Raw genomic sequence first — 23,031 nt, 5'->3', positions numbered from 1 at the left:
CAACCTATCTCCCTCTGAACTGACTGCACTCCATGCACTTAGGTCCAATCCTGACTTTGTTATTAAGCCTGCTGGTAAGGGTGGTGCTGTCCCCTACATCAAAGGCATCTCGTAAATGACTGCCAGACTACCCAGACCCCTTGACATCATGGTAGCCCACAAACCCACTAACACTAAAGAAAAACCTAATGAATTTGAAAGACACCATACAGACAACAAGCAAAACGATGTAATTTACATATAAGAAAATCAGAGGGTTAGATAGGATGGACAGCAAGAGCCTTTTTCCTTGGATGGCGATGATTAGCATGAGGGGACATAGCTTTAAATTGAAGGGTGATAGATATAGGACAGATGTCAGAGGCAGTTTCTTTAGTTAGAGTCGTAGGGTCATGGAAAGCACTTCCTGCAACAGTTGTAGATTCATAAACTTTAAGAGCATTTAAATGGTCACTGGATAAACAGGGCTGAAAAGGCCTGTAGTGCGGTGTAATATTCTACATTGTATTATCCACTACTTTGTCTGTCCAACTGTCTTCTCTCTCTTTGGGTTCTATCCCCACCTATCATTTGCTCCTTATCACCCGCCTGCATCTCCTACACCCTATTTTCCACACATAAACTAACATTTTCCTCGTTGCTGTCAGCTCTGAGGAAGGGTTACAGGACTCTAAATGTTAACTGATTTTTCTTTACAGATGCTGCCAAAGCTGCTGTGCTTTTCTAGCAACTTCTGTTTTTGTTTCTGATTTACAACATTCACAGTTCTTTTAGTTTCTATTTTTCAACTGTTGTATGCAGAAGAAAGAATGGAAAGAGACATAACCCCAGCCAAATAAGGATTGGTATTTCATTTTGGAGCAGCTAAATCCACTGCCTGGTTAAGTGTAGATTCAGCTGTAATCATTTTGATAATATATGATTAGAACATAGATTTACCAATTTAAGTTCAATTGGCTTTCAAATTTTTCTTTCAGGGGAAGTGGGGTTTGCTAACTGGCCAGTATTTATTACGCATCTTTAGTTGCCCTCGAGAAGACAGTAGTAAGCTGCCACCTTCTGGTGCAGGTAGACACACACTGTTGTTAGAGAAGGAGTTCTAGGATTTTGACATAGTAAAGAGAGAACAATATATTTCCAAATCAAACCCTCAATGGCTTGGAGGGGAACTTACAGGTGGTAATGTTCCTATGTATCTGCTGTCCTTCTCCTTCTGATCTTAGTGGAGGGTTTGGAAGGTACTGCAATAAGACACCTTTGTGAATTTCTTACAAAAACTTAGATAAGTTGTGAATACATTGCAGTAGATGCAGAGATTGCGAATGATTCCAGTATGAAATATCTCCAATCTATCATAACGAGAGGTTAGGAGGAATTACTTGAAGAGAAGCCAAGAGGAGATCTGACAGAGGTATTCAAAAGGGTCTGGGCAAAGTAGATGGGGGCATAATAATCACACTCATGGAAGTATTGAGAATGAGATGGTCCAAGATGGTAACTGATACAAATGCGGTCAGAGAAAGAGCTTTTTCCATAAAGCAAGTGGTTACGGTCTGGAATGCAATATCTGAATACAGCATACAGCACAGAAACAGGCCCTTCAACCGGTGTTGGAGACAGGTTCAATCAAGGTGTTCAAGAGATTCAGACTTATTTGAAAGGCAATAATTTGCATCTTATGGTGGAGGTGGGGGGTGGGAGGGGAAAAGGAATAAGAAAGTGAAATATTCAATGAGAACTGGTGCAGACATGGGTCAAATGGCTTTGTTTTGTACTCTGAATGCTGAATCTGCTTTTACCACTATTTCAAGTAGGGAAGTTTTTATAAATATATTAAACAGAAAAGGATTTCTAAAGTGGACATGGTACCTTGAAAGATGAGAAAAGGAATTAATATTGGGTAATGCCAAGGCCTTGAATAAGTATTTTGTGTCGGTCTTCACAGTGGAAGATGTGTCTAAGGATACAATAGGAGTCAAGGACCTAAATTCAATTGTTATCACTAAAGGGGTAGTGTTGAGCAAACTTGAGGGTCTAAAATAGATAAGTTCCCTGGTTCTGATGGAATGCATCCCAGGGTGCTGAAAGAAATGGTGGAAGTTATAGTAAATGCATTAGTGGTAATTTACCAAAATTCACTGGACTCCAAGCAGGTCCCGGTGGACTGGAAGACAGCAAATGTCATGCCGCTGTTTATAAAAGGGTGAAGGCAAAAGCTAGTCAGCTTAACATCTGTAGTTGGGAAAATGCTGGAGACTATCAAAGAAGTAGTGAGACATCTGGATGGAAAGGGTTCCATTAGGCAGATGCAGAATAGATTCAGGAAGAGAAGGTCACATTTGACTGACTTACTGGAGCTCTTTGATGATGTAAGAAGCACGATAGATGGAGGGGAACAGATGGATGTTGTATACTTGGATTTCCAGAAGGTGTCGATAAGGTGCTGTGTAAAAGACTCATTCATAAGATAAGAATGCATGGAGTTGCAGGGAATGTACTAACATGGATAAAGGACTGATTAACCAATAGAAGGCAGAGAGTTGGGATAAATGACTGTTTCTCTAGTCGGAGATCAGATGTGAGTGGGGTGCTGCAGGGGTCAATGTTGGGCCCGCAACTGTTCGTGATATCTGTAAATGATTTGGAAGAGGAGACCGAGTGTAGTGTATCCAAGTTTGCTGATGACACTAAATTGAGTGGAAAGGCAAATTGTGCGGAGGATGGGGAGGGTCTGCAGAGAGATTAGGTAGGTTAAGTGAGTGGGCAAGGGTCTGGCAGATAGAGTACAATGTTGGTAAATGTGAAGTTATCCACTTTGGAAATAAAAAAAAAGGTCAGAGCATTATTTAAATGGTGAAAGATTGCAACATGCAGATGGACTTTAGAGTGTTCGTACATGAACAAGTTAATTTTCAGGTGCAACAGGTAATCAGAGGTGCAACAGATAATCAGGAAGGCAAATGAAATACTGGGTTTCATTGCCAGAGGGATTGAATTTAACAGCAGGGAGGTTCTGCTGCAATTGCACAAAGTGTTGGTGAGGCCACACCTGGAGCATTGTGCACAGTTCTGGTCTCCTTACTGAGGCTTTGGAGGCAGTGCTGAGGAGGTTTACCAGATTGATTCCAGAGATGAGAGGGTTGCCTTACGAGGAGAGGTTGAACAGCCTGGGACTGTAGAATTTAGAAGAATGAGAGGGGAATCTTATAGAAATATATATAATTATGAAAGGGATAGATAAGATAGAGGCAGGCAAGTTGTTTCCACTGGTGGGTGAGACTAGGACTCGAAGACATGGCCTCAAGATTAACGGAGTAGATTTAGGACAGAGGTGAGAAGGAACTGCTTTTCCCAGAGAGTAGTGAATCTGCAACCAGCTCAGAAACATATCCACAACAAAGACAACCAGCACCAGAGCTACAAATCTTTACACAAACCTTAAACACCTACGGTGAAATATGCTAAGACAAGCAAGGAAACGCAAATCCTGTGCCAATTGCCTAAGCACTAAGAACAACTCAGATTCCTACAAGGATTTTAGATTTAGATTACTTAGTGTGGAAACAGGCCCTTCGGCCCAACAAGTTCACACCGACTCTCCGACCCAACCATACCCATTCCCCTAACACCATGGGCAATTTAGCATGGCCAATTCATCTAACCTGTAAATTTTTGGATTGTGGGAGGCAACCGAAGCACCCGGAGGAAACCCATGCAACCACAGTGAGAAAGGCAACTGTCTGTGGAGTTTGCACAGAGGCGGGAATCGAACCCAGGTCTCTGGCGCTGTGAGGCAGCAGTGCTAACCACTGTGCCACCTTGCTGCCCATAAAATGGCATGTCAAAAGGAACTGAACCAAATAAATTCCAGAAGACACAGTACAGCAGCATTTCACAGGAGGCTCGAAAGCACTGTGGATGTCGCCTAGACAGGGGACGAAACATCTACAAATCAACTTCCCAGCTCAGCTAACATACCCACAACTAAGAGTAGTGAGTGTATGGAATTCTCTGCCCAAGGAAGCAGTGAAGGCATCTTCATTAAATATATTCAAGACATATTTGGTTGGGTTTTTGCATGGTAGGGGAATTAAGGGTTGTGGGGATAATGCAGGTGGGAGGAGCTGAGACGATGGAAAGATCAGCCATGACCTTAATGAATGGCAGAGCAGCTCGACAGGCCAAATGGCCTACTCTTACTTCAATTACTATGAAACTATTCCAGATTATAATCGGTTGCTGTAAAAAGGCTCCTCACCAGCATAACTTCTTTGGCAATTATTTTAAGCAGATATCTTCTGGTTGCAGATCCTTCTGCCACTGCAACCAGTTTTTCCCTATTTAGTAAGCATATCATGATTTTGACATCAAGTCTGCTGAGTCCCTTTTAAAAAGGAAGACAATGTCCATACTCTCCAAGTAATCCACTCTTCCTAAAGAAGAGTGCCCAAAGTTGGGCACAATACTACAGCTGGGCCCTGACCTGTGATTTATAAGAATTTGGCATAACTTTGTTTTCGCACTCCATACCTTTCCCTATAAAGCCAAATATCTTTTGTGAAAAAAACTTCTCAACTCAATATGGTCAACACTTCAAGTGTTAATATCAAATTAAACTGAACAAAAATATCGTAACAAACATACACACTAGTCTTTAATGAAAATTGATTTACTTAATGCATTGGAACTTTAAATCATGACTTTTTTTCATACAAGTATCCACATGTCCATTGAGTATTAAAAAAAGTTGGCTGGTGCCTGATCACCACTTTTCCTCTACCCCAATATTTCATTGTAAATACTATGGAATTTTGAGGTCAGCCATATCCAGTATTGAATTCTAATTTTAAAAAAATTTATAAAGTTTGGAAAACTACATGTAGTCCTCAGGTTTGCAACAGGGTTCTGTACTGGAGTACATTTGTAAGTCAATTTGTAAGCAAGCCAGAATATAATACAGGACATTGCAAAGTGGCTGTCTGTAAACTCGGGGAAATATAGCAAATTGGATCCTTAAAATGAATATTCATACCTTTCTGTACGGGATTGCATTAATAAGTATGGGACTGCCTGTAAAATTACTACTGTCAGAACAAAGGACTACTAAAACTTGCAACCACAGACCACATACTCAAATCAAATATCAACAGATAAATTAACAGGGCCATATCTTGAGCTTTAAGCAAATGTAAGAAAGAAGGTGCTGCTGACAAATCTAGTTTTAACAATAATTACATCTACGGGTATTAAATTCATAAGTTTTCATGTAAGCAAACACAAAGATTTTAGATTTTCTCCATTGTTCAGCAAGATAATTCCAAATGGAATGATTCTATCATGCAAAATGGAAGAGCAGGTATTGCTGCTAAAATTAAGGATTTTTTACACCTGCTTATTAATAGGATGTGACCATTGCATTTTATTGCCCATTTTAAACTTCCCTTGATAAAAGGTGTGACAGACTGGTTGGTACATCAAAAATATAGCTCAGGGAGTTTTAATCTAGTGACAGTGAAGAAACAGCAATATGGTTCCGAGTCAGCATGGTGTACAACTTAGCAGTGTTCCTATGGGCCTGCTGCCCTTACCCTTCAATAGTAGGGACTTCAGGTATAGAATTATTTACTAGTTTTTCATTAAAAAAAAGGAAATTTGCCGCCCTTCCATTGTCTGGCATATACGTGACTTCAGACTAACAAAGACAATGACTCTTAACTATCCTGAAATGGCAAACCACTTTACATTGTGACCTGCTATCTCTTCTACAAATTGCACATATATTAATAGTATAGTCAGCAAAGTGCCTTGCACAGTCACATTCTCCAAGAGTTCTTACCTCCAGAAGCAATTTGGCTTCTTGTAAGCTAGTGTGTTTAAACACATTCTTCTATGCAAGTACTGCTCCTGTACGAGAAAATAAAATCCAACACCGATTTCAGAATACTAGAAAGACATTTAAGAATACAACATCTTCCATGCTCTATCTTTACAGATAGCTTTTCTTCAGTCTTGCACAATGATCTAATTAAAAACTTGCAAGTAAAACAATGGTAGCCGGAGTTTAATCTGGGCAAGTGCAAGATCCTGCATTTTGGGAAATTTTAAGGAAATGTATACAGTTAACCACAGGACCTCGAACAGCATTGATGTACAGAGGGATTGGGGGTTCAAGTCTGTAGATCCCTGAAAGTGGCCACACAGTTAGATAGAGTGCGAAGGAAGGCATAGTGAATGTTTGTCTTTAATGGTCGGAAAATTGAGTACAAGAGTCAGGAAGTCTTGTTGCATTTTTATAAGACTTTGGTTAGGCCACACTTAGAGTATTGTGTTCAATTCTGGTCACCACACTACAGGAAGGATGTGGAGGCTTTGGAGAGGGTGTAGAAGAGGTTCACCAGGATGCTGCCTGGTAATCCAGATAATCCCAAAGCATTTTACTCTTATATAAGCAAGCAGGTAACTAGAGAAAGGATTGGTCCACTAAAGAATAATGAAGAAAGGCTATGTGTCGAACCTGGGCGAGATTCTGAATGATCACTTTGCATCAATGTTCACTGAGGAGAGGAACATGATGAATGTTGAGATTAGAGATAGAAGTTTGATTAGTCTGGATCACATTGACATAAGTAGGGAAGATGTGTTGGGTAGGCTAGACGTTATTAAGGTGGACAAGTCCCCAGGACCGGACGGGATATATCCCAGGTTGCTTAGGGAGGCGAGAGAGGAAATAGCTGAGGCCCTGACAGATATCTTTGTGGCATCCTTAAATACAGGTGAGGTGCCAGAGGACTCATGTTGTCCCCCTGTACAAGGAGGGTAGTAGGGATATTCCGGGTAACTACAGACCAGTGAGCCTGAAGTCAGTGGTGGGAAAGTTGCTGGAGAAGGTACTGAGGGATAGGATCTATTTATATTTAGAAAAGAATGGGCTTATGAGTAATAGGAGAAAGTGAGGACTGCAGATGCTGGAGATCAGAGCTGAAAATGTGTTGCTGGACTGGAAAAGCACAGCAGGTCAGGCAGCATCCAAGGAGCATGAGAATTGACGTTTCGGGCATGAGCCCTTCTTCAGGAATCCTGAAGAAGGGCTCATGCCCGAAGCATCGATTCTCCTGCTCCTTGGATGCTGCCTGACCTGCTGCGCTTATCAGTAATAGGCAACATGGCTTTGTGTGGGGGAGATCATGCCTTACCAACTTAAGAGTTTTTTAAGGAAGTGACCAAGTTGATAGATGAAGGAGGGGCTGTTGATGTCATATACATGGACTTTAGCAAAGCGTTGGATAAGGTTCCCCATGGTAAACTAATGGAGAAAGTGAAGTCAAATGGCGTGCAGGGTGTTCTAGCTAGGTGGATAAAGAACTGGTTGAGCAACAGGAGACAGAGTGTAGTAGCTGAAGGGAGTTTCTCAAAACGGAGAAAGGTGACCAGTGGTTCAATGCTGGGGCCACTGTTGTATGTGATATACATAAATGACCTGGAAGAGGGCACTGTTGGTATGATCAGCAAGTTTGCAGATGACAAGAAGATTGGTGGAGTAGCAGAAAGCATAAGGGACTGTCAAAGAATCCAGAAGAATATAGATATACTGGAGAGTTGGCGGAAAAGTGGCAGATGGAGTTCAATCCAGACAAATGTGAGGAGATGCATTTAGGCAAGTCTAATTCTAGAGCGAATTATACAATGAACAGAAGAGCCTTGGGAAAAGTTGATGGGCAGAGAGATCTGGGAGTGCAGGTCCATTATACTCTGAAGGTTGCTGCACCGGTGGATAGAGTGGTCAAGAAGGCATATGGTATGCTTGCCTTCATCGGACAGGGTATTGAATATAAGAGCTGGCAGGTCATGTTAAAATTGTACATGACATTAGTTCGGCCGCATTTAGAATACGGTGTACAGTTCTGGCCGCCACATTACCAAAAGGACGTGGATGCTTTGGAGAGGGTGCAGAGAAGATTTACGAGGATGTTGCCTGGTATAGAAGGTACTGGTTCTGAAGAGGGATTGAGTAGGTTAGGTTTGTTTTCATTACAAAAAAAAAGGAGATTGAGGGGGCACCTAATTGAGGTTTACAAAATCATGAAGGGTATATACAGAGATAAGCTTTTTCCCCAGAATGAAGGATTCAATAACGAGAGGTCATGCTTTCAAGGTGAGAGGTGAAAGTTTAAGGGGGATACACACGGTAAATAGTTTACACAGAGGGCGGTGGGTCTCTGGAGTACATTGTCAGCAGAGGTGGTAGAGGCAGGCATGGTAGATTCATTTAAGATGCATCTGGACAAATGCATGAGTAGGTGAGGAGCAGAGGGGTACAGATAGAGTCATAGAGATGTACAGCATGGAAACAGACTCTTCGGTCCAACCCCTCCATGCCAACCAGATATCCCAACCAGTCTCGTTGCTTAGGAATTGGGCGACGGGTTTAGACAGTAGATTTGCATCGGCTCCAGCTCAGACAGACGAAGGGCCTGTTCCTGGGCTGTATATTTTCTTTGTTCTTTATTAGAGGGCATGAGCTATAAGGAGAGACTAGAGGAACTCAGGTTGTTTTCTCTGAAATGTCAGGGCTGAGGGAAGACTTTATAGAAGTCTATAAAATTATGAGATGCATAGATAGGGTTGATGGTCAGAATCTTTTCCCCCAGAGTTGAAGTGTTTAATTCTAAAAGGGCATACATCCAAGGGAGATGTAAGGGGTAAGTTTTTTTTAAAAAAACAGAGAGTGGTAGGAGTCTGGTTCATGCTGCCAGTGGTTTTGGTGAAGGCAGATATGACTGGGGCATTTAAGGGACTCTTGGATAAGCACATGAAATGCAAGGAATGGAGGGATATAGACAAAGGACAGACAGAAGGGATTAGTTTAATTTGGTCTCGTGTTCAGCACAACATTGTGAGCTAAACAGCCCACTCCTGTGCTTCACACTTCTATGTTCCATGACCCTGAGGCACCAATGGCTATTGTGGAACACCAGCTGCAAGGCCCCTTAAACCCCTACCTTTTTGTTAGTGCATGTCAGCTCCACTGAATTCTGATTGTTGAGAGAAAAAAAAAGCAGAATTGGTCAGCTGTTCAGCTTTTTGGAAGAAACACTCCTTTCATCAACTCATTATCTCAATACAACAGGACCTTGATCAGATGGGCCAATGGACTGAGGAGTAGCAGATGAGTTCTATTTTGCTTTGAGTTGGGTATGTATTTGGGTTAGTGCCCCAAAAACAGGGTTGTCTAATTTTCTCTGTTTCAATTTTTGAACCCCTGGAAGAGCCATGGGTATTGTTATTTTATCAAGAAATATTTATTCCACATTTTGACCGCTTATTGTCCCTACGCCAAGATTTGTTGGTGCAAGCAGAATTGAGAAAAGCCATTTTTTGTTTGTTTTAGTTGTTTGTCTTTTTTTCAGAGAGTCACTGGAATTTCGTTTTGGTTCAATAAAAACCAAGAAAACTTTAACTTTTTTTTAAAATGGGCAAATTATGTTTTACTCTGGGCTTAACCCAGTGCTATTCTTAGCCCAAGATTGTCTGACAGGGGTGGGGCTTGACTTTTTGCTTAAAAGAGTAGAAGAATGGCAGATAGAGTTTAATTTAGATACATGTAAGATGTTGCATTTTGGTAAGGCAAATCAGAGCAAGACTTAAACAGTTAATGGTAGGCCCCTGGGGAGTATTGCCAAACAAAAAGACCTAAAGGTGCAGGTGCATAGTTCCTTGAAAGTGGAATCACAGACAGGATGGCGAAGAAAGCATTTGGCACGCTTGCTTTCATAAGTCAGAACACAGTATATAGGAGTTGGGATGTCATGTTGTGGTTGCACAGGCCAATGGTGAAGCCACGTTTAAAACACTGTAAAATTCTCATTGCTCTTCTATAGGAAGGACGTTGTTAAACTGGAGAGGTTGCAGAAAAGATTTATAAAGGACATTGCCAGGACTGGAGGGGTTGAGCTACAGGGATAGGCGGAATACATGGATGCTTTTTCCTTGAAGCATCAGAAGGGTAACTTTATAGAGATTTATAAAACTACTAGATGCATGGGCAGGGTGAAAAATCCTAGGGTAGGAATGCCCAAAACTACAGGGTATAGGTTTAAGATGAGAGGAAAAATATTGAAAAAGGACCTGAAAGGGAACTTGTTTTGCACAGAGGATGGTACGCATATGGAATGAGCAGCTAGAGGAAGTGGTGGTGGTGTGTACAGTTCAAAGACATCTGGACAAGTGTACGAATAGGAAGGATTGACAGCAATACAGGCCAAATGCTGGCAAGACTAGATTAATTTAGTATAGCTGGTTAGCATGGACAAGTTGGACCAACGGGTCTGTTTCCATGCTGTATGAGTCTATGACTCCATCAACACTAAAATGCCTTCTTTTCCACATCTTCCTCTCTGATTAGTGCTTTTCAAACACCCCAAATTTTAATACTGGGATCACACAAAATCTGAGGCATTCACTTTGACCCAACGAAGCATAGATTTACACGTATAGATTGGAGATGTGTTCTCTTGAGAGAAGGTGAAGAGGAGATTTCAGAGAAAGTCATGAAGGATCTAAATAGTGAAGTAGAAACTGTTCCCATTGCTAAAGCATTATAAATAAACCCATTGAACTTGAACGAACGGGAAAATCCCACGGGACAGGAGGGATTTTAAATCCTTAGTTCAGCGAGTAGTTAGGATCTGTAATGCCCTGCCAGAGAGCAGGGTGTTCGTAGGTTCAATCGGGGTTTTGAAAAGGGAAATAGGTCTACAGTATTCCAGGGGAAGGGGCCGGGAACTAGCTGAGCTATTGCTGTTGTAGTAGTACAGTACCTGTATAGATAATGACAGACCGAATGAGTTACATTGTAACGACAATTACGATTCTACGCCGAATAGAAACGCGCCCACATCCCGATAAGCATTTCTGCCAAGGTTATACTAAGGAGTTTTGACAACTGGTTAACGCTGGGCAGGGTGACCTTCTTCTCACCCCCTCGGGCCTCGCACCTTGTCCTTCGGCTCCTTCCTTGCCTTCAACAGACCATGCCGTTGACAGACGCTGCGAGCCAGCAAAAGGCTAGCTGAGGGGATCTCATAGTCCCGGCGACCGTTGAACAGGCAGCTCACGAACCCGCTTTGCTTATTCCACGCGCACCAACGGCTCAAACACAGCGCCATTTTTACCGGTTTCTCCCATCCTGTCCCGTCCCCGGCGAAGGGGCTTGGGAATGCCTGCCTGAACAAATTGTACCATGAATATTTTTTCATTTGAAAACAATGTGTGTCAGTTTTAGAACAGCCCGAACGGAAACCTACTAGTAAAATAATAATGGTAATTAAAAACTGATTAATTTTACACATCACAGAGGGTGATGCAGTTTGACCCGGAAATTATTCTCTAGTGGGAAATTGGTTGGGATATTTTGAAGCAGTCTTTTTTGAAAAATTCTTTATTTGTAATTCGACTTTTTTCCCCCTTTGAAGAGCCTGTGGGCGAAGAACTGGCGTTGATTTCTGCTTTTCTACTGAATCAAAATATCAATTGAGTTGGCTCATCTGTAAATATTAATCATCGTAATTTATACAGTTTGTTCAATTGCCTTCCAAAAGAGTTACGCCCATATCCCAACTGAAATATGCTTCGTATTTTGCATAAAACGCAAGAGTCAGTACGTGTTGGATCCTTGTTAAAATGAAACAGATGAAAGAAAAGCACTATGGTTGCGAGCGTGGAACTCAAACGTTATACAAAGATAATAATTTTGGGATTGATTTGGGAATCAACTGTTGGGATTTTCTGTCGGGGGAAAAGTACAGAACTTGAAGTTTTTTCTGTTTCAGAATGTGATTCAGTTGATTCCAACCATTTTGCCAACAGTGATAATTTGAATTATAGCGAGATTAACAGCAAAAGGGTTTCCTTGGATCGCTGGAATTTAACATCCCAAAAGTTAATAGGTAAAATCATCTTGCATGTAGTACAAGCAGTGACGTAGGTAGATTATTTACTGGCTTTTCAAAGTCCAGCAGTTGACAATACCATGAAGGTAGATGCTTTAACGTTTTTTGAAATCGTTGTGATTCTGAAGGCCTTAATATCAATGGTGCGTCATTTCTCTGGCTCGGACAAAAGCTGCTCTTTTCATTGTGAACCTATTGCTCCATGCAGTACTTTGAACTGTAAATGACAGAGTATGATGAAATTCACAAATAAAATAACATGGAATTGATTTCTGAAACTATTAAAGCTGTGAACAGCTGTTGTATCTACAGCATACTTTGTAATTTGAAAGATGACACAGCTCCTGTGCCTTATGGTCTTGTCTATTGATTTCTGGAGAATGTAAGGTTATCTACTGGTCAGAAGAATAAGAAAGCAAAATATTGAAATAGACTACAAAATGCTGTGTGATACAGAGGTATCTGGCTGTCCTTGGAAATGAATCACGAAAAGGTTAGCATGCATGCACATGAAGGCAAATATGTTGATCTTTATTGCAACGATTGGATGTAATAAGGATGTCTTCCTACACTGTACAAGGCATTAATTACACATATCTAGAATGTAGTTTTAATCACCTTATTTTGGGAGGGATGTACAGTATTGGAGAGAGTTCATTCGTGGAATTAAGGAGTTGTTGTATGAAGAATGGTTGGGCAGTTTGTGACAATACAATGGTTTTGAAGAATTAAAAGTGATCTAATTGAAGCATGTAAGATTCTGAGGGAGTTTGACAAGGAAATGATTTGAAGATGTTTCCCCTTGAGGAGGAGTCTGGAACCAGGAAGCATCCAAATACAATAACCTTCAAAATATCGACATGAATTTGTTTTGTCGTTTTTGTAAATGATTTGGATGAGAGTGTAGAAGACATGGTTAGTAAGTTTGCAGACAACACCAAAATTGGTGGCATAATAGACAGTGAAGAAGGTTTATTAAGATTACAAAAGGATCTTGAATACTGTATCCACTTCTGGGTGCCTAGTTATCAGAAGGATATTGTCAAACTGGAGAGGCTTCAGAAGCAATTTACCTGAGAATTTGCCAAGTATGGAAGGTTTGAGTTATAAAGAAAGACTGGATAGGCTGGGATTTTTTTCACTGAAGTATAGGAGGTTGAGAGGCGACCTGATATGAGTTTATAAAATAGTGAGTGGTATAGATAGAGTTAATGGTGGTTATCTTTTCCCTAGGATGTGGGATTTCAAGAGTAGGACTGCATTTTTAAGGTGAGAGGAGAGAGATTTAAAAAAAGACGAGAGGCAAATGCTTTACACAAAGGGTGGTTTGCATGTGTAATGAACTTTCTGAGGATGTGGGTACAGTTACAACGTTTAAAATACATTTGGATAGATACATGACTAGGAAACGTTTGGAGGGATATGGGCCAGGAGCAGGCAGGTGGGACTAGTTTAGTTTTGGGATTATGTTCGGTATGGACTGGTTGGACCAAATGGTCTGTTTTTGTGTTATATGACTCTATAATAAGGAATCTTCCATTTTAAGACAGGCAAAGAGGAATTGTTCATCTTTGGAATTTTGCATCTGGAAATTTGTGGAAGATGAATCATTGAATACACCCAAGACTAAGATAAATATATTTTTGAACAATAGTTGAGATTGATGAGAGTGGGAAAATGGAATTGATAAGCATTGATTTTTTTGGATGAAGGAGCAAGGTGAAGAACCATATGGCTAATTCCTGCTCCTTGCTCTTATGTTCTATTACCAGTACCGATAATAGTAAGCAAATTGCACATAGATTCTGTCCATGAGAAGTGAACACAGATACCTAGATTCAGTTGTTGACTAAATTAATGTGAATTAATGAATAGAAAAAACTACTGTGGTTTTATTAAACACTTCTGCATGTGAAAACATTAAAAAATAAAACAAATAGAAAAATGCTAAGGGACACCTGGACACAAAATACAATGTATTATTTCCTAAGCTTTAAACTAGGAGGTGTGTTATACAAAACCCTAGTTAGACTTTAGTCAAAGTACTGCGAGTAGATCTGGCCAACACACCTTAGCAAGGATGTTTGTGTCCTGGGTGAAGTTAAACACAGCTTTACAATGATGGTAGTTGAACTTAAGGAGTTGAGTTATGAGGCGTGTCACAAAGCTAGTCCCTTTTCTTCTAAAAGCTGTTCCTTGGCTCGCTCTCTCTCTTTTCTGTCCTTCAACTTCAACCTGTAAGCATGTGTTCCATTTATTCTGGGTTTTAAAGGGAGTTTCCTTATTAGGATTGTTGTGTGTATTCGGAACAGCATAATGAAGTCTAGTGGGAGAGCTTGAGTTTCATCGGGGTTCTTTATTTTGTTCTTTGTGTTTCATTGAGTAATATTGTGAATACATTTTTTGACTGTTTTAAAGTCTGCTAGTCAACCTAGCTATCTTACTCTGGGTAATGTTCACTGTACACTTATTGCAGTTAGTTACAAATTGCAGTTAGTTCATTCTGCTTAAGAATGTTTTGAGTGGTCTGGCCTAGTCCATTACAGGCGATATTAGACAAATTAGGCTTTTATTCTCGAGAATTTAGAAGGTTAAAATGTGATCAAATTGAAGTTTCAGGATATTAACAGAAATACAGGGTAGATAAAGATAAATTATTTTCATTGGTTGAAGATTCGAGAACTAGGGGACATAGTTTAAGAATTAGGGCCTGGTCATTCAGGAGTATGTTGGAAAGCACTTCAACATGCAAAGAGTAGTGGAGGTTTGGAACTCTGACTGCCATTTGAGGAACAATGTTAATTCAACTGATAAATTTTAATCTGAGATGGCGAAGTTTTTATTAACCGAGGGTGTTAAGGTGTATGGGCTCAGGGTAAGCCATATGGAATTATGCCACAAAGCAGCCATGTTCTTATTGAATGGTGGAGAAGTCTGAAAGGGCTGAGTTGCTAATCCTGTTCCTGTGTGTGTGGGAATATGTCAGTGTTTGTGGGTGGCCATCTATGTGGAAGTTCAAGAATCACTTGTATGACCACAACACTAGTAGTACTGTTAAATATGTTTAAATATTGATTAGTTATGCCAAAACAAAATCAGTTAATGGAAGGGTGCCAGACTGGAATAAATAAAGCAACTTGCTTCCTTGTAAATGCCATTGCAAGACCTATAAAGCAATTTGGGGTATAAAGGTTAACAGCAGTTAGGTTGTTTAAATTGGACCTTGAATATAATTTATACAATAAATTTGTACTGAATTTGGTGAGTTACAGTGGCACTAGTACGTGTAGTTTTGGTCGTCTGTTATAGAAAGGTAATTAAAGTCACGGTGAGCATTCTAGTACGTACTACAGATTGAAACTAAGGTTGAGAAGCATTTGTTATGAAAGAGAAAGAACTTGAAATACTAGGGCAATTTCTTTAAAATAATGAAGATTATGACTTTTTTTAAATCATGAGGAATTGTGCTAAGGTGTCAAGAGAAAGATACTTTTTCTTGTTATTGAATCACTAATAAATTGACACCAATTTTGCATCACTCTCCTAAGTGAGAAGAGAGGTTCTCCTGAATGATGTCCAAACTGCTTTATATTGTTCATTGTGGCATGTGGAGAATTTTTTTTATCATATTAATGACTTGTGCCTTTTGGTTGGTGCAGTGACTTTGGAGAGTCGGGAGCTGAGTTACTTCAAAATTCCCAGTGTCTGACTGGCACTTACAGTCACCATTATGTAGCTGTTCCAGTAAATTTATCCTTGGGATGTCAATGGCATTGCTGCTGAACATCAGGAGGAAATGTTTAGATTGTATCCTGTTGGAGATGGTCATCTCTTGGCACTTGTGTGGCGCAAATATCATTTGCTGCTATCAGTCTCCACCTGAACAAACTTGATTGAGTTTTTTGAAGAAGTAACAAAGAAGATTGATGAGGGCAGAGCAGTAGATGTGATCTATATGGACTTCAGGAAGGTGTTCGACAAGGTTCCCCATGGGAGACTGATTAGCAAGGTTAGATCTCATGGAATACAGGGAGAACTAGCCATTGGGATACAGAACTGGCTCAAAGGTGGTGGAGGGTTATTTTTCAGACTGGAGGCCTGTGACCAGTGGAGTGCCACAAGGATCGGTGCTGGGTCCTCTACTTTTTGTCATTTACATAAATGATTTGGATGCGAGCATAAGAGGCACAGTTAGTAAGTTTGCAGATGACACCAAAATTGGAGGTGTAGTGGACAGTGAAGAGGGTTACCTCCAATTGCAACAGGATCTTGACCAGGTGGGCCAATGGGCTGAGAAGTGGCAGATGGAGTTTAACTCAGATAAACTGCATTTTTGGAAAGCAAATCTTAGCAGGAATTATACACTTAATGGTCGGGTCCTAGGGAGTGTTGCTGAACAAAGAGACCTTGGAGTGCAGGTTCATAGCTCCTTGAAAGTGGAGTCACAGGTAGATAGGATAGAGAAGAAGACATTTTGTATGCTTTTGTTTATTGGTCAGAGTATTGAGTACAGGAGTTGGGAGGTCATGTTGCGGCTGTATAGGACATTGGTTAGGCCACTGTTGGAATGTTGCATGCAATTCTGGTCTCCTTCCTATCGGAAAGATGTTGCGAAACTTGTAAGGGTTCAGAAAACATTTACAAGGATGTTGCCAGGGTTGCAGGATTTGAGCTACTGGGAGAGGCTGAACAGGCTGGGGCTGTTTTCCCTGGAGCGTCGGAGGTGACCTTATAGAGGTTTAAAAATTATGAGGGGCATGGATAGGATAAATAGACAAAGTCTTTTCCCTGTGGTCAGGGAGTCCAGAACTAGAGGGCATAGGTTTAGGGTGAGAGGGGAAAGATATAAAAGACACCTAAGGGGCAACTTTTTCACGCAAAAGGTGGTACGTGTATGGAATGAGCTGCCAGAAGATGTGGTGGAGGCTGGTACAATTGCAACATTTAAGAGGCATTTGGATGGGTGTATGAATAGGAAGGGTTTGGAGGGAGATGGACCGGGTGCTGGCAGGTGGGACTAGATTGAGTTGGGATATCTGGTCAGCATGGACGGTTCTGTTTCCTTGCTGTACATCTCTATGTACATTGTCCAGTTTTTGCTGCGTGCAGGTACTGACTGTTTCAGTATCTGAGGAATTGCAGATGCTTTATGGCAATCATCTGCAAATAATCCCACTGTGTTGGAATGAAGGTTATTGCTGAAGCAGCTAAAGATGATTGGGGGTAGGGCACTATCTTAGCTCAGTGATGTTCGAAGACTGACTTCTAAGAACCACAACCATCTTCTTTTATGTCAGATGCAGGTCCAAGTAGTTGGTAATTTGCACCCAACTTCCATTGACCAATTTTGCAAGGCTTCCTTGAATGCAGTAAAATGCCGCTTTGATTAGCAGTTATCAACTTTACCTCTGGAATTTAGTTCTTTTGGCTGTATTCTGAACATAACTGGATAAATGTGAAATTATGCACTTTTGATTGATTGATTGATTGATTGTCACATATAAAGAATAAAGACACACACTATTTTCTAAATAGGGAAAAGCTTTGGAAATTTGAAGCACAAAGAGACTTAGGAGCCCTAGTTCAGGATTCCCTTAAAATTAACATGCAGGTTTACTTGGCAGATAGGAAGGTGAATACAATATTAACATTCATTTGGGTATCTGTGGCAGTGTTTAGAATATACAGCAGAGTGAGATAAGTGGAGGACTTATCAAAGACTGTTGAACCTTTGACTTATTCCTTTATTTTCCTAAGTTAAACTATGAAAGACTTCAATATAAACTATTATCCATTTCTTTATTTTTCTATTATTTGATGAAGTAATGCTTAACTTTCTAACCCTCATTTCTCTTTCTACTTGGGTACAAAAAAACTTAGGTACAATTTTTTTTTGTACCTAAGTAACTTGGGACCTAAGATAGCAACATGTCTGGCGACCTTATACACTTTTCACTGCACTTCTGTACTTGAGTACATGTGACAATAACATCTAAAATTAAAATTAGAAATTAGATTAAATTAATTAAAAATTCAAGAGGGCTAGAATAGAAGAGCAGAGATGTGCTGCTGAGACTGCATAAAGCTCTGTCAGACCGCATTTGGAATATTGTGAGCAATATTTAGCCCTATTTCCAAAGAAGGATGTGCGGGTATTGGAGGGGGTCCAGAGGAGGTTTTCAAGAATAATCACAGGGATGAAAGGCTTGTCATAGATTAGATTAGATTACTTACAGTGTGGAAACAGGCCCTTCGGCCCAACAAGTCCACACCGCCCCGCCGAAGCGTAACCCACCCATACCCCTACATCTACATCTACCCCTACCTAACATTACGGGCAATTTAGCTTAGCCAATTCACCTGACCGGCACATTTTTTGGAGTGTGGGAGGAAACCGGAGCAAACCCACGCAGACACGGGGAGAACGTGCAAACTCCACACAGTCAGTCGCCTGAGGCAGGAATTGAACCCGGGTCTCCGGCGCTGTGAGGCAGCAGTGCTAACCACTGTGCCACCGTGCCGCCCACGGGGAGTCATATGGAGAGGGGTTTGAAGACTCTGTGTCTGTAGTCAATAGAGTTGAGAAGGATGAGGGAAGATCTGACTGAAATTTACAGAATACTGAGAGGCTAGATAGAGGGAATGTGGAGAAGATATGTTCACTAGTGGGAGAGATTAGGATTTGTAGGGCACAGCCCTGGAGTGCAGGGATGGTCCTTTAGAACTGTGATGAGAAGGATTTTATTCAGCCTTACAATGGTTAATCTGTGGAACTCTTTGCCGACAGAGGGCTGTGGAGGCCAAGTCATTGTATTTAAGATAGAGATATGTAGGTTCTTGATAAGTAAGGGGATTGAGGGTTACAGGGAGAATGGGGTTGAGAACTGTATCAGCCATGATCAAATGATGGAGCACACATAATGGGCTGAATGACCTAATTCTGCTCTTGTATCTTATGGTTTGCACCAGATGAAACTGAAATTTGCTTTAGTTCCAGAGCCGATATTGGACTGGGGTGGACAAAGTCAGAAGTCACACAAAACCATGTTATAGTCCAACAGATTAATTTGAAATCACGAGCTTTTGGAGTGCTGCATCTTTGTCAGGTACAGTCACACTGAAAGCTCCGAAAACTCATGGTTTCAAATAAACCTTGTGGATTATAACCTGGTGTCATGTGACTTCTGCCATGGTCCCAGAGGATTATAGTGTGCACACTCATTACAGAGAGGCAAAGATGTAATGAAGTCTGGAACTAAGTCATGCTGGAGAAGCCCAAATTGAGCATCAGTGAACAGGTTATTGCTGAGTAGGTGATGCTTTATAGCACTGTTGCCAAAATCTTCCATCAGTTGCTGTTGATTGAGAGTAGACTAATTGAGCTCTAATTGACTGTAATGAATATTTCTTGGATTTTTTTGAACAAGATGTACCTTGGCAATTTTCATATTGTTCAGTTGATTCCTCTATCTTAGTTTCCTCTGTGTTTCCTCCTCTTTGCTTTCCTCCCTTTTCCCTCTCTCTCTTCCCCTCTTTCCCCATTACTTCTCCTCTGTCTGTTTTCTTTCTACCCGTTCTTTTTTTAAACTATGTTTCCTTGCATCCTTTCTCTTTTTCAATCTCATGTACACAATCTCATGTACTCATTTTCCTTCCCCCTTTCTCTCCACTCACCTCTTCCCTCCTTTTACTTTCTCCTTTATTCATCTTTCTCCCCCTCAATCAGTGGGTGGGCTAGAATGTGAAAAGCAGTATTTGGAGAAGAGGTGAGGGTTTCAGAGTTATTTCGTGTGGGTGGGGAAGCCATTAGGCGAATTACTTACTTTGGAGGATTCGCAGTAAGGTTAAAATCAACTAAGCAAAAGTGAGGACTGCAGATGCTGGGAACCAGAGTCTAGATTAGAATGGTGCTGGAAAAGCACAGCAGGTCAGGCAGTATCTGAGGAGCAGGAAAATCGACGTTTTGGGCAAAAGCCCTTCATCAGGAATGATGAAGGGCTTTTGCCCAAAATGTCGATTTTCCTGCTCCTCAGATGCTGCCTGACCTGCTGTGCTTTTCCAGCACCACTCTAATCTAGACTCTGGTTCCCAGCATCTGCAGTCCTCACTTTTGCCAAATTATTTACTTTGGAGAAAGGCACAGAGTTGTTGATCACAAATAAATTTGATTGGAATTTTGATATTAATTATGAATAATATATCTTTGTTTTTTTATAGATTCTTTTCCACTTGATCCTATTAAAGAAAATTATGTACGTCAAGTGAGGGATTGTATTTTTTCAGCAGTTCAACCAGAGCCTTTCACGTCAGCAGTTAAGCTGGTAGCAGTTTCAAAGGTTAGCACATGGTTTTCAATAAGTGTCTCTATGTTGAAACAATGTGTCATTTAAATAAATTATTAATTAATTAATTAATTACATTAATGTTGCCTGTATATTGAATAAAACTGGAGGTTTAAGTTGTATCTTCTATAAACTTAGCATGGATGTAAATTTAAATCATTATTTTGCAAATACTCTTTTTAATTCCTATTTTTATGTATTTGTCTTCTTAGAACTGACATTAGAGGAGTGCATCAATTCTTTTTTAGTATCACTTCTCAACTAGTTACAAAAAAAGAACAAATCCAATCAGTTTGGTGATTTTTAAAAATGATACATTCAGGCCATGTAGGCATCATTGGCCAGCCATCCTTTATTTGCATCCTTAATTGTGCTTGAGCTGTCTTGTTGAACTGCGACAGTCCATTTGGTGTAGCTTCGCCCACTTCACTGTTAGGGAGGGAGTTTCAGGAGTTTGACTCAGTCACAGTAAAATGATACAGTTCATCTACCAGTAAGTTCTGAAGAAAGAAATATTAATGCTGTTTCTTTCTTCACAAATGATGCCAGACCTGCTGAGTTTCTCCAACATTCTTTGGCTTTGCTTCAGATTTCCAGCATCTCAGTATTTTGCTTTTATATGATATAGTTCCATGTTGGGATGGTGTATGGTTTGGAATCTTGGAATCACAGAATTGCACTGGATCTCTGAGCATTTGAATTTAGTACTAATCTCTTGCCTTTTCCTCACAATTCTGAACTTTATTTCTATTTAAGTAATCATCTAATGCCCTCCTAAATGCCTTAATTAAACATGTTCCACCATAGGCACATAGAGGGGAAGCTTTCAATAGTGGTATTCCCTTATACCTGCTACCCCTTATCTTCCTAGGTGCTGTCTGTTTGGAAGGTGCGTCTAATGGAGTCTTGGTGAATTTCTGCAGTACATCTTGGAAGTGGTACTCACTGTTGTCACTGTGTTTTTTGGGAATTAATGTTTGTGCATGTGGTGTTAATCAAGTGGGTCAGATTTTCCTGGATGGCATCAAGCTTCTTGTGTTGTTGGAGCTGCAGCAATCCAGACAAATGGGCAATATTCCATCACTTGTGATTAAGACCTTGTAGGTTGTGAACAGATTTGGGAGTCAGGAGCTGAATTATTTGCTACAGGATTCCTAACCTCCGACCTATTCTTGTAGCCATAGTATCTATATGGCTAATACTGTCAGGTTTTGTCAATAGTATCCCAAAAATTTGATAGTGGTGGGTTTATCAATGGTAATGCTATTGAATGTCAAGAGAAGATGGTTAGATTCTCGCTTGTTGGAGACAGTTATTGACTGGCATTTATATGGCACAACTGTCACTTTCTACTTGTCAGTCCAAGCTTGCATATTGTTTAGGTTTTGCTCCATTTGAATACGGACGACTTCAGTATCTAAGGAGTCAAGAACAGTGCTGAACATTGTGCACTCATCAGTGGGCATCCCTATTTCTGACCTTGTGATGGAGGAAAGATCATTGATGAAACAGGTGAAGATGGTTGGGCTTAAGATTCTACCTTTTGGATCTCCTATACTGATGTGCTGGAGCTGAGATGATTGACCTCTAGAAGTCACAAACATCAAGGTGTGACTCCAGTCAACAATAATTCCAGTTTTGCTAGGGCTCCTTGATGCAACATGTGGTCAAATGTAGTCTTTAAGTCAAGGGCAGTCTAACCTCAGTTTTGGAATTCTGCTGTTTTGTTCATGTTTGAATGAAAGCTATAATGAGTTCAGGAACAGTTTGGCAAAATGAAACTGAGTGTCACTGAGCAGATTATTATTAACAAATGTTGTTTGATAGCACTGTTGGTGACCCTTTCCATCATTTTACTGATGCTGAAGAATGGACAGTAATTGTTGCATTTGTTCTGCTTTGTGTAAAGGCATAACTGGGCAATTTTTGACATTGTCAGGTGGATGCCAAAGTAGCGGTACTGTAACTGCATCACTAGGGGCATGACAAGTTCTGGAACTCCAATCTTCAATACTATTGTCAGAGCCTATACTTTGGCAGCATCTAGTGCTTTCAATTGTTTCTTCATATGAAGTGAAGTGATTCAAATTTTTTGAACTCTGGCAACTGTGATGCTGGGGTCCTCCGGAAGTGGCTGACCTGATCATCCACTCAGCACTTTTGGCTGAAAGTTGTGTCAAATGCTTTAACCTTAGCTTTTACATTGATGTAGCAAGCTCTCCCATCATTCACAAAGTAGATGTTTGTGCAGCCTCCTCGATTGTAACCAAAATAAAAATTGCTCAGACCTGTTCTGAGGAAGGCTCATTTGACCTGAAACATTAGCTCTGATTTCTCTCCACAGTTGCTACCAGACATGCTGAGCAGCAATTTCTATTTTTATTTCTGATTTCTAACACTTGCAGTTCTTTTGGTCCTCCTCGATTGAGTTATTTAATTGTCCACAGACATTCATGACTGCATGTGGCAGAATAACAGAACTTGGATCTGATTCATTCTGGTTAATTACGTAGGTCTTCGTATCTGTCTGGCTTAGCATTAGAAACAATTCAGCCAGGTTTCTTTAGTCAACAAAGAATGAGTACTTCATTTCAATTAAAACCTAAACAAACCTGCAAAGATTATTGATAAACATGGTTTGTCTATGAAGATAGATATAACTTGGATTGTAACATTCCCAAACTTAGATGAGGCAAATATAGGTAACACAGTATGGCCAAATACATCAAATGGTAAATGTG

The 23,031-nt window shown here is 40.4% G+C and overlaps 2 protein-coding genes across 8 annotated transcripts in view; one reads left to right on the top strand and one right to left on the bottom strand.

The window, feature by feature from the left end:
- pdss1 (prenyl (decaprenyl) diphosphate synthase, subunit 1) overlaps nucleotides 1–11,215 on the bottom strand; it is a 53,309-nt gene extending 42,094 nt beyond the window's left edge. The window contains exons 1-2 of one of the 4 annotated variants that reach the window (XM_072576001.1): nucleotides 10,995–11,215; nucleotides 5,837–5,904 (exon numbers count right to left, since the gene is read on the bottom strand). In XM_072576001.1, coding sequence (XP_072432102.1) covers nucleotides 5,837–5,904; nucleotides 10,995–11,165 — 239 coding nt within the window. In that variant the 5' untranslated portion in view covers nucleotides 11,166–11,215. Of the gene's footprint in view, nucleotides 1–5,836; nucleotides 5,905–10,817; nucleotides 10,839–10,977 lie in introns of those variants that run through there. The other 3 variants (XM_072576000.1, XM_072576002.1, XM_072576003.1) reach the window with 3 other exon arrangements.
- A 163-nt stretch (nucleotides 11,216–11,378) lies between these two features.
- The window catches only part of LOC140480721 (protein adenylyltransferase SelO-like), a 103,430-nt gene continuing 91,777 nt past the window's right edge, over nucleotides 11,379–23,031 (top strand). For all 4 annotated transcript variants that reach the window (XM_072575992.1, XM_072575991.1, XM_072575990.1 and 1 more), the window contains exons 1-2: nucleotides 11,379–11,945; nucleotides 20,166–20,284. In XM_072575992.1, coding sequence (XP_072432093.1) covers nucleotides 11,705–11,945; nucleotides 20,166–20,284 — 360 coding nt within the window. In that variant the 5' untranslated portion in view covers nucleotides 11,379–11,704. The remainder of the gene's footprint in view (nucleotides 11,946–20,165; nucleotides 20,285–23,031) is intronic.

This window comes from Chiloscyllium punctatum, chromosome 8 (genome assembly GCF_047496795.1).
Source record: "Chiloscyllium punctatum isolate Juve2018m chromosome 8, sChiPun1.3, whole genome shotgun sequence".
NCBI lineage: Eukaryota > Metazoa > Chordata > Chondrichthyes > Orectolobiformes > Hemiscylliidae > Chiloscyllium > Chiloscyllium punctatum.
The sequence above is the reverse complement of the archived record's forward strand: the minus strand, read 5'-3'. Positions and strand labels throughout refer to the sequence as shown.